General features: G+C 38.2%; 1 protein-coding gene across 3 annotated transcripts in view; it reads left to right on the plus strand.

Annotated features, from left to right (window-relative positions):
- ZYG11B (zyg-11 family member B, cell cycle regulator) overlaps positions 1-15,431 on the plus strand; it is a 77,527-nt gene that overhangs the window by 8,332 nt on the left and 53,764 nt on the right. Inside the window, exon 2 of one of the 3 annotated variants that reach the window (XM_032640094.1) lies at positions 13,587-13,649. The exons of 1 other annotated variant lie outside the window; for it this stretch is intronic. In XM_032640094.1, coding sequence (XP_032495985.1) covers positions 13,587-13,649 — 63 coding nt within the window. Of the gene's footprint in view, positions 1-13,586; positions 13,650-14,453; positions 15,335-15,431 lie in introns of those variants that run through there. One more of the 3 variants, XM_032640108.1, reaches the window with a different exon arrangement.

The following is a 15,431-nucleotide window of genomic DNA, read 5'->3' on the forward strand; positions in this document are numbered from 1 at the left end:
AGGCCACAACAGTGAGAGGCCCGCGTACCGCAAAAAAAAAAAAAAAAAAAAAAAAAAGAAACCTACAGTTTAGGCCCCACTAGTTTATAGTGGTCTTATAGCCCTGCTGCAGCCACACAGATTGTACTGCACAACTCAGGTGGCAGCTGTACATATGGCCAGCAATGGGTCTACAAAGATCTGTATCCTGTGTACTTGGCAGCATCTAGCACATAGTGGGGGCTCAGCAAATAGTTTTGCATAGTATACTAGGATTCTTAAGATCTAATTCTTTTTTTTTTTTTTTTTTTTATTTGCGGTACACGGGCCTCTCACCGCTGTGGCCTCTCCCGCTGCGGAGCACAGGCTCTGGATGTGCAGGCTCAGCGGCCATGGCCCACGGGCCCAGCCGCTCCGCGGCACGTGGGATCTTCCCGGACCGGGGCACGAACCCGCGTCCCCTGCATCGGCAAGCGGACTCTCAACCACTGCGCCACCAGGGAAGCCCTTAAGATCTAATTCTTTAATGAGCTAATCATTTTATGAGAAAAAGTTGTTTCATTTCCTGCTCAGTAATACTGAGCACACATGCTGTTTATCGTGCCTCTAGTTTTGCTTACACTGTTACTTTAACCTAGATGCTGTACCCTTCTTGATTATTTAACCTTCAGGTGTTCCCTTAAACCCTAACTCCTTGTGAAGCCTTCATTTACCCTCAGGCAGCTTTGGGTTCCTCCTTTCCTGTTTGCCTCCCCTGTACATTGTATGTGCTTTGGTTACAGCAGTTACCCCGTGGTCATGGTATTTTTGTTAAGGAGGCTGGCTTTCTCTCCAGATTATGAGCGCCCTGAGGGTAAGAACAGAGTTGTATTTTTTCAGCTTCATGTCTTAAGCACTTGGCATAATGCATGAGACACAGTAAGTAAATAAATATTTGTTCAATGAAAGAATGTGTGTATTTTGTAGAGAAGTGCTTAAGGTGATGTTAACTGAGATGTGAGTCATGAAAAAGGGGAAAAAAAGGTGACACTCTGTACAGGTCCCCTGAGGGGAAAAAGAGTTTTGATGGGTAAGAAACTTTGGATCAGATAGTTTCTCTTACTAGCGTTAAGTGATACTTTTGACCTAGGATAAACATTTCTATACAGAAGAGTTCATCAGAAAGAGTTGGGGAAGAAGCCAAGTGCTTTCAAGATGAATTGCAAAGGAATATCCCTTTGTATAAAAATTTACAAATTATTTGTCTGTAATTTGTGGAGGTATTCCTTCTGGAGAACAGAATATTTAAATACAGATAGTAAAGAATCAGTGACTGGTAAATGTAGAGGGGTGGTTAATTATTTAAACATTTTGTTAGCTCTGTATAAAGATCTGTTTTCTTTTTTCCTATCTCCAGTTCTCCCTCGTATAAACACTTTTCTTAGCTCTCAAAAGCATCTTAATGCCTGTTCAATGTCATATTCTCCTCTTCTAAGGGCATTTTAAAAAAGTTTCAATGTTCTTAGTTACGTAATATCAGTTATATTCTTTTCATAGGCCTTTTAACCTATGGCAAATCGTTTTATCTCTCTGTGCCTCCATTTTTAAATCTCGAAAGTGAAAAGGTTGTATTAAATCCTCTCTGATCCCTTCCACCTCTTAAAAAAATGTAGTAAGATTCTATTATGTTAAAGGTAAATATTTTAGTAAAGTAGATATATTCTATTACCTATAGTACTGTGGAATCAGGGCATGCCGCTTTTTTTTTTCCTTTCTTCTTTATAAATTTATTTGATTTATTTTTGGCTACATTGGGTGTTCGTTGCTTTGGGTCTTTGTTGCTGTGCGCCGGCTTTCTCTAGTTGTGGTGAGCGGGGGCTACTCTTCGTTGTGGTGCTCGGGCTTTTCATTGCAGTGGCTTCTCTTGCTGTGGAGCACAGGTTCTAGGTGCACGGGCTTCAGTGGTTGTGGCATATGGACTCAGTAGTTGTGGCTCGCGGGCTCTAGAGTGCACGCTCAGTAGTTGTGGCACACGGGCTTAGTTGCTCAGGGGCATGTGGGATCTTCCCGGCCCAGGACTCGAACCCGTGCCCCCTGCGTTGGCAGGCGGATTCTTAACTACTGCACCACCAAGGAAGTCCCAAGCTGCTTTTATAGGTTTTAATTTTGTGTAAACTCCATTAATATATTACCCAATTTTTCACACCAGAAACCCTTCATTCAATTATGTTAATATTTCCATGGTACTTTAGTATTTTAAAGACACGTTCATACACATCCCATTTATTCCTCACTGCCATTTTGTGAGGTAGTCAAGATGGAGGTTTAGCATTGGTTTTACAGATAAGCAAACTGAGAAGTTAATTTATTTGCCTAAGGACACACAGCTACTAAGTAGCAGAGCCAGGACTGACTGCAAGCCCAGTGCTCTTTCCATTATTAACTGAGCTTCTCTGTTTACCATATTATATTTCAAAACTAATGCTAGTAGTTTAGAGGAAAATAATGCTAAAGTATATCTTTGAGTTGTTGATTCCTATGATCTGCTCATCTGCTCAGTGATTACTGACCTGAATTTTTGTTTTATTTCTTAGAATAGCTTTATTACATGAGCTAAGATGGACGGGAAGGGGATTTACTTACCTTTGCAGGCCTTGATCTTTTTTAGATAGAAATCTAGCTCCTTGCCCTATAACACACAGCCATTTGCCACACTGCCCAAGCCTTGAAGTGACACATGCAAGAAGCTTGCCTTACCTGCATTTTTATTTGGTGTCTAGGGATCTCTGAAGAGTAGTTGGTGGTTTTTTTTTGGTGGTGGTTGTTTTTTCTGGCTGCACCACATGGCATGTGGAATCTTGTTTCCCTGACCAGGGATCCAACCCATGCCCCCTGCAGTGGAAGCGCAGAATCCTAACCACTGGACCGCCAAGGAATTCCCTAGTTGGTGGGTTTTTTTAAAAAGAAAAATAATTCCCCTCAGTCCATGCCAAATAATTCAAAAGATCTGTACCCTTGAGCACAATATATCTGTGCCTTTGGTACTACCTTCTTGACCTTCTCCCTCATTTGTAAAATGATTGTATTTAGGGAAAGAGAAGGTAAAGGGATTAAATCAAATCTAAGGTTACATTAGGTGTTTATTCCTGGAAGTCTAACTTGGTTGAATCAGTAAAAAATACAAGGGGAAAAAAACCCCATAAACTAAAAAGAGATTTCCCATGGAGTACTACTAAAATGAGGAATCAAAGATTGGTCCAATATCTGAAGTTTCTTATATCAAAATGAACTCAAATGACATTTGTCTGCTTTTCAATCCCATTGTTTAATTTCAAGGCTAGACTTGGGACTTAATATTTCTCTCTAGACATATAGTCTCTTTCTCTAGGAGCAAGTAAGTATTTTAAATACACCTAATAATAAATTTGTGCTTGACTGTTCGTTTATTCATTCAACAAACATTTAGTGCCTACTATGTAGCAGGCATTATTGTTGGCTCTGGAAATACAGCAGTGAACAAAACATAGTGTTTGGTCTATGGAGTTTATATTGTATAGTAGTAGCTAACGTTTATTGAGCATTTAATATATGCCGGTCACTGTTCTAAGTGTCTTTCACCTAAAATTTATTTAATTTTGACAACAATCCTGTAATGTAGGTAGTGTTATTGTCTGTATTTTACAGATCAGGAAACTGAGGTATGGGGAGATTAAGTATTTATGCCTAAAGTTATATTGTTTTGTAAGTGGTAGAGCTGGCATTTTAATCCAGGCAGTCTAACTCCCAAACCCATGCTTTTCATTGCAGTGTTACATAGTCCTTCAGAGAGATGTCAGTAAAAAAATTTATTTCTAATACTGAAATTGTCCAGTTTGTAATCTTTGTAGTCACCTGGTTTCTGGTCCAATCTTTAGGAAAAAATCATCCAGGGTTACAAAAAAAAGGAGTACTGTCAGAGCCATTACCTTCTATTGGAGGATCTGTCAAGTGCTAGGAGCCTTTCAGGTAGGAGATGAGATTTTTTAGCCTGTCATATGAATCGGAACTGAGACAACTACATAAAGCCAGGAGCCTAACACCTAACAAAATGCCCACACTGTTGGTGAAAATGTAGACTAAAAAATATCTGCTTGATGGTGTAGGAAAACAAAGGAACTTATTTATCTTGACATGGTCTCTGGATGGGAAAATTCTCTCTTGAGAATTTACAATCATGAACCTTCTGCCCTGTGTGTCTGAAACTTGAATTTATATAACCTGTGCAAGATCATGACTATTAAGTGAGAAGGGAACATTTACTGAGTAATTACTCTGTTAGGCATTGTGCTGGGGGCTTTAAACACATCTTTGCCCTTCATCCTGACAGTAGCATCACGAGATAAGTACTAATATTATCCCCATTCTACAAAGGACAGGACTGAGGATCAGAAGAGCTAGGTAATTTGCAGTATAACAGCACTGAATTCAAATCTTGGTCCAGTATTCTTGCTGCTAAGCACAATGCCTCTGGAAGCGTCACTTCATTTTTGTGCCTCAGCTTCCTTAACTGTAAAATGAAATTTGTAATATATTTCTTTTTACTTCCTTTTGCTAAATAAAGTTCCTTTTTTACTTCATAAAGTTATCAAATGAAATAAAGGATGTGAATTTGCTTTATTCACTGTAAGCTACTGTTACTGGCATCATCTGTAAAGTGTATTTTTCCTTTTAATTAAGCAAAAGAGAGACCTCATTATTCATCAATTTTGAAGCCCACAAGGTCTGTCTTGAGAAATTAAGGCAATCTTAATATTTTTTTTTTTTTTTTTTTTTTTTTTTGCGGTACGCGGGCCTTCCACCGCTGCGGCCTCTCCCGTGCGGAGCACAGGCTCCGGACGCGCAGGCCCAGCGGCCACAGCTCACAGGCCCAGCCGCCCTGCGGCATGTGGGATCCTCCCGGACCAGGGCACGAACCCGCGTCCCCTGCATTGGCAGGCGGACTCCCAACCACCACACCACCAGGGAAGCCCCAAATCTTAATATTTTTTGTGTCAGATATTTCCTGAAGTAGTTTCATAAGGAGAAATAAAATGAATTTTGAGATAAGTTACCATCTAGTAACTTACTAATTCATTCAACTATTAATTTATTAGATGCATTTTTGAGGACTTTAGTTCCCAAATATAAAAGATGCCTGATCTATTTCATTTTTTATCATACCAGCAACAGTGGAAGCCCCAGTCTCCTCCAACAGTAGACTACAATTGCAATATGTAGTAAATTCTCAGTGTCCCCCACCTCCCCACTTGCTAGAAATAAGTAGCCCACTGCTCAGAATTCTGAAATGCTTCTTTGTCATGACCCTGGCAATATAGTCACAGAATGAAGCTTTTAAATATATAAAACAAAGCAACCAGCAAATTATATAACTAAGTCACAGGGTAGTGACTGAGTATGCCTCTAGCTGAGTATTGCATAGATGACTAAATACTTCAAGGAAGGAGAGTATAAGAAAGAAAATTTTAAATTTAGGAAGATTAAAAGAAAGCCATGAGAAGAAGGTTAGGAAGAGCTAATGAGTATCAATGTGTGATTCCTCAGAGACTGCTTATGAAGAAGTCTGTCTGATACTTTGAAGTGTTGCAAAGCTCCTACCAAATATGTACCATACAAATATAGCTTGTTAGAATTCCAGTAATTTCTTGGAAGAGAGCTTTGTAATCAGTGCCTCAGCAATGTTGTCTTGAGTTGATAGTAGTTTTTTTTATTGTTACTAGTTTTTTTTTTTTTTTGCGGTACGCGGACCTCTCACTGTTGTGGCCTCTCCTGTTGCGGAGCACAGGCTCCGGACGCGCAGGCTCAGCGGCCGTGGCTCACGGGCCCAGTAGCTCCAGGGCACGTGGGATCTTCCTGGACCGGGGCACGAACCCATGTCCCCTGCATCGGCAGGCAGACTCTCAACCACTGCGCCACCAGGGAAGCCCTGTTACTAGTTTTGTATCTTAATTGTGAATCATCATAGATTTAACTTTATTATTAATCTAGTGTGTGGTGATATAAATTTGCATTAATAGAACTTTTGACATAAAAATTTCCAAATTTAGACTTTGACAATGTATTGTTATTCAAATAGGAAACATCCATTTTATTTTTTATTTTATTTATTTATTTATTTTTTTTTTGCGGTACGCGGGCCTCTCACCGCTCTGGCCTCTCCCACCTCGGAGCACAGGCTCCGGACGCGCAGGCTCAGCGGCCGTGGCCAATGGGCCCAGCCGCCCCGCGGCACGCGGGATCCTCCCAGACCGGGGCACGAACCTGCGCCCCTTGCATCCGCAGGCGGACTCTCAACCACTGCACCACCAGGGAAGCCCGGAAACATCCATTTTATTGTTAAAGCAGATGTCTATAAAAGTCCCTTGTAGTGATACTTCTTTGTTAATATGGTTCTCCACTGGAACTTGGGAACCAAGAGGGATGGGTAGGCTGTGAGGTTTTTTGCCCCACTTAAGTGGGCCATAGACAAAAAGCATTTGAAAACTACTAACTTTCCTTGAATTCATAGTCTTGAGGGGGAGACTGCCATCTAAACAAATAAGTTATACAGTGGCTAATTGTAATAGAACTATATAGAAACTGTAGTGTGATTAAATCTGTGTTTTGGGATATGAGGGACAGCTTCATGGAGGAGTGGACATATATACTGGCTCTTGTAGTGTGAGTAGGAATTTGATAGATGGACAGGTAGGGAAGGGCACTCTAAGGAGAGGGGACAGCATATATAAAGAAGGGGAGGCATGACTACCACTGGTAACATTCCTTCTCTGAACCTCAGCTTCCTCAACAAAAAATAATTTCTTTTCTCCTTACTTCATAGAGTCATGATTGTTTTGAAAAGGCTTTATAAATTGAACTAGATAGATGTTTAATGATGAAGGTTCTCATTATTACTTTCTTTTTTTCTTTTCTTCAACATTTTAAAGCTTTCTATGTCTCTCCTAGGTGGTGTCATTTCAAGACCTCTCCTAACCTCCTTTCAGCTTAGTTGTTCTTTTCTTCAATGTTCTTTGTTTTTTTGTTTTGTTTTGTTTTGTTGTTCCTTCAAGGTTCTGCTTTGTGACATCTAAAGACAGGAGCAGAAGAGCAGATATTTGTGTATATACCTAGCTTTAATAGCAGGAGAAATTCTTTTAATTGCTTATGTATAACTATTTAAGCTGTGATCCATGTAGTTTAGAGCAGTGTCATAATCCATGGAACATAATCCTGCAACCAAAAGTCATTTTGTAGTAACTCAAAGTCTTTATTTGCAGATTTTTGAACATTGTAAAATAGAATAAAATTCACAGATGTGCTTCTTAAAATTCCCTTTTTATTTCCTATCTACTTCTCTTTATACATCATAGCTGGCCCCTTGCCTTTCCCCTGAAAACCCTGCCAAGACTCCTTTTCCAACCCAGTCTACCATTATTAGATGGTAAAACCTCTGGAGAATGTAAGACTGGGAAAGGGTATAGGAGCTGTGGTAAGACGTTACATTATGGCCAATTTAGGAAAAATAAATGTGTATGTAAATACACAAGCACATGTTTTCATTCAAAATTAAGATAGTTTTATTGAGTCTAATAAAAAATGTCTATTTTTACTAGTTTGAATACATGTATTATTGAAAAGTATGGCTGTCATTGATTCAATTGACACTGATTTTTGGTTATCTTATAATATTTGAAAAGCAGAAACATGAATATAGCTTTATTTACATTTCCACAAATTTTTACTTTTGTCTTTTTTCATTTTTAATAATTTGATAATTTAGAAAACTATATAAAACATTTATGTAAGCCATGGAACATAGTAAACAAATATCTAAAGATCAGCATTGAACTTAAGAAATAGAAGATAACCACTGCCATTTTTTCCCTTGTGTGCCCCATTCTTCTATTCCACTTCCACCCACCCCCAAGGTATCCAAGGTATTCACTATCAGGTTTTTTTGGGGGGGAGGGGCCTTGCCAAACCTATGCCCCCTGCATTGGAAGCTCAGACTCTTTAACTACTGGACTGCTAGAGAAGTCCTGTCAATCATCCTTTTTTATTTTAAATCTTTCTCTTGCTCTTTTCTATAGATTTATCATAACATATTGTTTAGTTTAGAGGTAGCTTTATAATCTTCTGAAATAACTTTTCAGGCAATATCAATAACTTTTCAGGCAATATCATTTCCTATGATATTTATTTATTTATTTATTTATTTTTTTGCGGTACGCGGGCCTCTCACCACTGTGGCCTCTCCCACCTCGGAGCACAGGCTCCGGACGCGCAGGCTCAGCGCGTCATTTCCAGGTTTAAGTGAAATCCTGCTGCACATACAGTTTTTATTTTGCTTAGACTAACTTTATTCTTAGCATTTTACTGTCTTTAAAAGTTATTCAGAAACATACATATTGCTATGTAATTATCTATAAAGTTGGTATACCATAATTTGCTTGCCATTTCCCCCCTGTTTTAGACATTTCTATATGTGGGTTTACTTTAGGGAGGGTCAGAAAAACTGTGATTAATCCCTTTGTGTAAATACCTTTGTTAATATCTCCGATTATTTCCCTTTGCTTGTTTTTTTGGGGGGTTTTGGGTGAATTCTTAGATGAAGTACTAGATCCAGAGACTGGGTGTTTTTTTTGTTTTGTTTTGTTTTGTTTTGTTTTGCGGTACGCGGGCCTCTCACTGTTGTGGCCTCTCCCGTTGCGGAGCACAGGCTCTGGACGCGCAGGCTCAGCAGCCATGGCTCATGGGCCCAGCCGCTCCGCGGCATGTGGGATCTTCCCAGACCGGGGCACGAACCCATGTCCCCTGCATCGGCAGGCGACTCTCAACCACTGCGCCACCAGGGAAGCCCAGAGACTGGGTGTTTTTAAGATTGTAATTAAGTCTTTTCTATCAAGAAAAATTGTGCCAATTTATACTTTGACCAGCATCATTTGAGAGGACTAATCTGGGTACACTTGATTTGAATGATTCACAATGTCAGGATTATATCCTGTTCTAGAAAACACTGTGTTAACCAAAAAAATTAAATAAAGGGCTGTGCTGTTCTTTCAGACTGGTGGTGATTTTGCTGTTTTCCATAGGATATTTTTTCAGCCATTGTTCAGGGACCATGTCATTCTGCCTGCTGTTACATGTGATATAGTTAATTACAGGGCTTAGTTATCGCTTCTGGTCACTTCCCCTGAGAATTTATCTATTCTTATGACTCCACTGTCACCAGTAGGGGATGATATTTTAATCTTATGTTCAGCTGAATTCTCTCACAGAAGCATTATTAGTTCCTTTTCTGTACTTGCCTAAGCAGGCAGACTCTCCACAGCCTTAACAAATTCCCCTGATGAAATAATTCCTTGTCTTGTCTTCTTATCAGTCTTGTCAGTGACCTCATGGGAGTATTAATTACTATTTCATTTTTTATTTTTATTTTCTAACTTTTTTTTTTTTTCTAACTTTTTATTTTGACAATTTCAGACTTATAAAAAGTTGCAAAAATAACACGAAGAATTCTCATGTAGACATTCACCCAAATTCCCCAAATGTTAGCATTTTATCCTGTGTGCTTAACTGTGCTCTTTAGACACACACACACACACACACACACACACACACATATTTACCCCTGGTTAACTACTACTTTAAATCATGGAGGTTTTATTTTTTTTTTTTAAATCTCGACTTCTCCTTCCTCTAGCCTTTTCCCTCCTTCATCTGAGCGGCCTATATGGGATAGGAAAAAGGACATGGTATTTGTAATTAAATGCTTTGGTTCAAGGCCCAATTCTGCCACATTTTTAAGTAGATGAACTTGGGTACACTTCTTTCTGATCTCCAGTATCCTCATATACAAAATGGTGTCTATTATACCAGCTCCACAAAACTGTTGTGAGGGCTAAATGAGCTAATGTATGTAAAAAGTATGCTGTATGAATGCTGGTCAGTCCTTCAGAGAATACTCATGTATCTAGTACAGTGCCAGGCATTGTGCTAAGTACTAGGGATTCAGAAAAAATCAGCATCTGTTTCCTATTCGGTCACTTACTGTATTTTGTCAATTCTTCCTTCGAATTATTTTTCACTTCTGATTTTTTTCCCATTTTCTTTGCTTCTAATCTATAGCATTATCACCTCATGTGTGAGTCACTGCAACAACCAACAGGTCTCCAAGTTGTTTTTTGGCATTTATGTCAGTGACAAACTAATAATTGTCCTGAGGTATGGTACTGTATAGTGGAAAAGATATGGACTTCATAATCAGTAGACCTAGGTTTGCATCTTTGCCCCACTTCTTACAAATACTGTAACTCTGGGCAAGTATCTTTACCACTATTCTAATTTGAACTCGTTCTTTTTTTCTTTTAACAGGTAAATATCAGGGAGTGTTTTGGCTGCTAAGGATATACAGAAAGGGTTAATATGTTCCTTGAACTTGAACAGCATCATGGTCTAGTGGGGGAGACAGATACAGTCATAAGTAACTATGGTGTAACATAGAATTATAAAAGAAAACTAGCTTTGGAGTCAGATATAAAGGGCAGCCTATGTAGTGGTAAAAGCACAGACTTAACTCTAGAATCAGATTGCCTGGGGTCTAATCCTGGCTCTGGCACTTATTAGCTGTATCATCTTGGGCAAATTAATAAACCCCTTAAAGCCTCAGTGTCTTCGTCTTCATAGAATGGGGATACTGATAGAACTTACAGAATTTTAATGAGAAGTAAATGAAATTATATATGTAATGTACTTAGCATAGTTTATTGCATATAGCACATAGCATATGTTAACAAATAATGAGCCCAATAATTATGATTATGATATTATTATAGTATAGTGGCTTAAGAGCTTAAAAATATAAGCTTTGGCCTCATTTTTGAGTTGGAGTTCCAGTTTATCAACATGCTAGCCGTGTGTATATGGGGAAGATATTTAACCTAAACCTCAGTTTCCTCATTAAAATGCATATTGTAATGGTGCTTGATCCATAGAATCTAGAAATTGAAAGAGCTCATGTATCTAAAGAGCTCTGACCCAGGACCTGAGACATAGTGTTTCATGAATGATAACTCTTGTAATTTTTATTCTTGCTCTGCCATCTGCTGGCTCTGTTATCTTTCATAGTAAATTAATCTTTCTGAGCCTTAGTTTACCTACTTTGTTCAAAACAACGTTGTCTGGAAGATTGCAAGTATATATAAAGTTGCAGGGTTGGTGCCTGGTACCACACAACTGTCATTCAGTACATAATAGCTAATAGTTAATGGTGCAGATTAATTACCCAGGTGCTGAGGGTCAAATTAATTCTGCCCTGGAAATTAGGAAAGATATTCACAGAACTGAATGTTGAAGGATGTGTGAGATTTTGCCACATAGAAGGACTAATCTAAAAAAAGGCTCAGAGGTGTGAAAGTGCCTGTTAAAGTGCTTAGGAAGTGATGGTAAATAGTAGGTTGCTTTAGGGAACACTCAGTTTAGTATATCTAGTACGTAGCATGTTTGGAGGGAGAAGGAAAAAGTGGAAAATGCGGCTAGAAAGGAAGGTTGGAGCCAGTTAGTAAATGTTTCGAATACCTTACTAAATTGTTTACACTTTATTCTTTAGGTCTCTGTTTTTCCAACTTCTAACAGCAGAGGGAACTAAATTTGCTGTGGGATAGAAAAGGGTATTACTTGAAACCAGTGTTACAAACAGGAATTTCTTGGTAATCTTGTGTTTTATCTTAAAATTCATATAGTGTTTGCCTTTTACATAATATATTTGTTTCAGTACAAAAATATTTTAAGTTATTTACTGGTTGCATAACTTGATTACCTCTCCCCCAACCTCCCATACTCTCATCCCCTCAAATAAGCTTTGAGTGTGTTTGCTATTCTAAAATGTGCCAAGTTAATACTGTAGCTTTAGTCCCCTGGCACACTTCTGCTAGGAACCCCTTGAATGTGTTCCCAGCATGAGAACTGTGCTTATAGATGATATGGAGCCTTTGAAATTTTTTTTAGGAGAGTGATAGGATAAAAGCAATGTAGTGAAGAGCTGGGTTGGTCCAGATTGAGTAGAAGCCATTTCAATTAATTAGAAAGAACTTTCCTGTTTGTTCTTCCTAGAAATTGTTTAGTCTTTGAACTGTGTGGATCTCCTTATGATCCAAATTAAATCAGACTTGACCTTCTCTCCCTTCTGCTTTTTTTAGTAGGAACTTTGTTTTTACTTTGCCTAGGGTATGCCTAATTGGTGAAGGGAAAAATCTTTCTGAGCAGGAATTTCCAAGAGTTGAATTGTTTAGCCATGGAATTCCAGCTTCTGCTTTGTCCTTTCTTTGTTAGTCCTCCTGTACTGCTGCTGTGTGTTTAAAAATAAGGGGAATTCCCTGGCAGTCCAGTGGTTAGGACTCGGCACTCACTGCCATGGCCCAGGTTCAACCCCTAGTTAGGGAACTAAGATCCTGCAAGCTGCAGCACGGCTTCTTCTACTACTACTACTACTACTACTACTACTACTACTACTAAAATAGGAAATACTGATCTATCAGTACTTCTGTGTTAGCTTAAAGTACTGGAATTTGGAGAGTCACAGATAGCAGTATGGTTTTTGGAGTAGATCTCAGATAATCTGAGTACACTTCTAGTCCTGCCCTGGCTTGATATATAACGTCTCTGTTTTCTTCTTTAAATGGAGATGATTATCCTTGTTCACATCACAGACCTTCGAGTATCAGGTGAGATAACATATTTAGAATTTGTATATAAAGTTGAAAAGGTAGTATATTATGGTGGATAAGGGCATAAGCTTTTGGAGCTACATTTCCTGGGTTTGAATCCTGCCTCTGACCCCTACAAGCTCTGTGTTTCCAGACGCACTGCCATTATTCTAAGTTCTTTGGTTCCTGTTTTATCTCATTGAATCCTCACAGCAACTTTATGAAGTAGGTATTATTATTATCTACATTATAAGATGAGAAAACTTAGGAGCAGAAAGGATAGGTAACTTGTGTAATGTCACACAGTTAGTAAATGAAAAGTTGGGATTTACACTCTAGCTCCAAAGCCCAGGTGGATTAACTATTAGGCACATGTACTTCCCAAAAGAAGAGCAGCTGACTAGAAAAGTCTTATGCTTACTAATCGGAATTAACATAGAGATAAGGGGAAGTTTTCTCTGAAAAGGAAAAATTTGTGGGGTCTAAAAACCTGTTTTTGTTTGTGGACATATTTTATCAATTGGAAAAAATTTTTTTAGAATGATTAATTAAATATTATAAATGTCCATATGTTACTACCTGGGTTTGTTCTGTTAAAATGACTTCTAAAAATTATGTACTCAGAAGGTTCAGATGTCTCCCCTCTGATAGTTACCCAACTTTCATTTATTTTCTCTTTTGTAAAATAAATAGATCATTTTGAAACTTACCAACGGAGGTCAAAGGGCATCTTGTTTCATCTGGGTGATGAATTTTAGACATTTAGAAAGATGGTACAATGAAGAGTAGAAAAAGCAGAAAGAATTCATACTTACAACACAGGAAATAAAACAGAATAGGCAAAGTTCTGTGATGCAGAAGTTGAATTTGAAGAATTACTTACTCTGAACTTTTTCTTATTTGTCCTAGCTACACCTAGCTGCAGAGGATACAAAGATATATAGTCTTTGTTACAAGTGGTCCTGTGCCCAGGTAAAAATAAAAGGTTTTATTAACATGGAAGAAAAGAAGAACAAGTTTTAGGGTTGGCAGCTCACAGTCTCTGCTTCATTGGGCCAACCATTTAACTTTTGTGAAGTCTGTTTCCTCATCTTAAAAAATAATGTCTTTGTTGTCCATCTTACTCAGTTATTACAATATCAAATGTGTCAATGTGAAAGCGCTTTGTAAACTGTAAAGTATGTAACCATTTTAATAAGTTAAAAAATTATTTATTTATTGGCTGCCTTGGGCCTTCGTTGCTACACGTGAGCTTTCTCTAGTTGTGGCGAGCGGGGGCTGCTCTTCCTTGCGGTGTGCAGGCTTCTCACTGCAGTGGCTTCTCTTGTTGCGGAGCATAGGCTCTAGGCGTGCGGGCTTCAGTAATTGTGGCACATGGGCTCAGTAGTCGTGGCACGCAAGCTCTAGAGCGCAGGCTCAGTAGTTGTGGCTCACGGGCTTAGTTGCTCTGCAGAATGTGGGATCTTCCCAGGCCAGGGATTGAGCCCGTGTCCCCTGCATTTACAGGTGGATTCTTAACCACTGTGCCACCAGAGAAGTCCCAATGCTATTTTCAATGGAATTGTTGCCTTAATTTCATTTTCATATTTTTAATTGTAAGTGAATAGAAATATAGGTATTTTTATATATTGATCTTATATCCTATAACCATGATGAACTTCTTTTTGGTTTTTCTTTTTTAGATCTGATAGTTTTTTTGGTGTGAATTCCTTAGGATTTTCTTTTGCAAAATTATGTTACCTGCAAATAGAGACAGTTTTACTTTTCCTTTCCAATCTGTATGCTTTTTATTTCTTTTTATCTTTTTCTTTCTTTTTGGTTTTCTTTTTCTTTTTTTTTTTTTTTTGCCTAATTCTAGGACCTTCAGTACAATGTTGAATTTGACGTGGTGAGAGCAGATATCTTTGTCTTATTCCTGATTTTAGGGGGAAAGTATTCAGACTTTCAACATTAAGTATGATACTAATTGGGTTTTTCATGGATGATCTTTATCAGGTTGAGGAAGTTCTATAAACTATGTAATTTTTAAAACTTACCTTTTAAAAAATTATTTATTTATTTATTTATTTGGTTGCTCCAGGTCTTAGTTTACACTTTGTCACTTACTGTGTGTAGAATACTGAGAAAGATGTTAGTTTTCTGAGCCAGTTTTCCGTTATTCAAAAATGAAGATAATCCTTCACTGCTTTGTAAAGTAGGGGTGAGGAATAAATGAAATAATAGATAATTCATGTTAAACACTCAGCAGAGTCATATAGAAAGCACCTAACGGATGGTAGCTACTGTAATTATATTTTAGTTATATTATTGTTGTTGGGGACACTTAGAGTGTTTATTTCTGTAATTAAAACCCTTATACTTAATCTTTGTGCTTATTTGATTAGTTCTTTATTCCTCAGATTGGAATAACTGGGTTAACCTTTTTCTTTTTTGAGGATAACACCCACAGCACATTCTTTTACCCAAATAAACTGATCATATTTGAACTATTAGGTTGGGATAGGAATTTTGTGGGAGATTAACTTGGAAAGTAAATTGGGGCTAGATTTTGGAAGGACTCAGGCATCGTCTTTCTAACAATCTAAGAATTTTGTCTTTTGTCTCCAGCTCCATGAAGTCCATTGACATTTTGAGCAGTAGAGGGTAATTTAGGGCTGGTAAGTTAGGAAAATTAATCTGCTGTGCCTCTGAGGTCTTCCCTGACCATCCTTGACTGATTAGGGTACTCTGCTATGTGCTTATGTGACTACCCAA

The sequence above is a fragment of the Phocoena sinus genome, chromosome 1 (genome assembly GCF_008692025.1).
Source record: "Phocoena sinus isolate mPhoSin1 chromosome 1, mPhoSin1.pri, whole genome shotgun sequence".
In the NCBI taxonomy this organism is placed as follows: Eukaryota; Metazoa; Chordata; class Mammalia; order Artiodactyla; family Phocoenidae; genus Phocoena; species Phocoena sinus.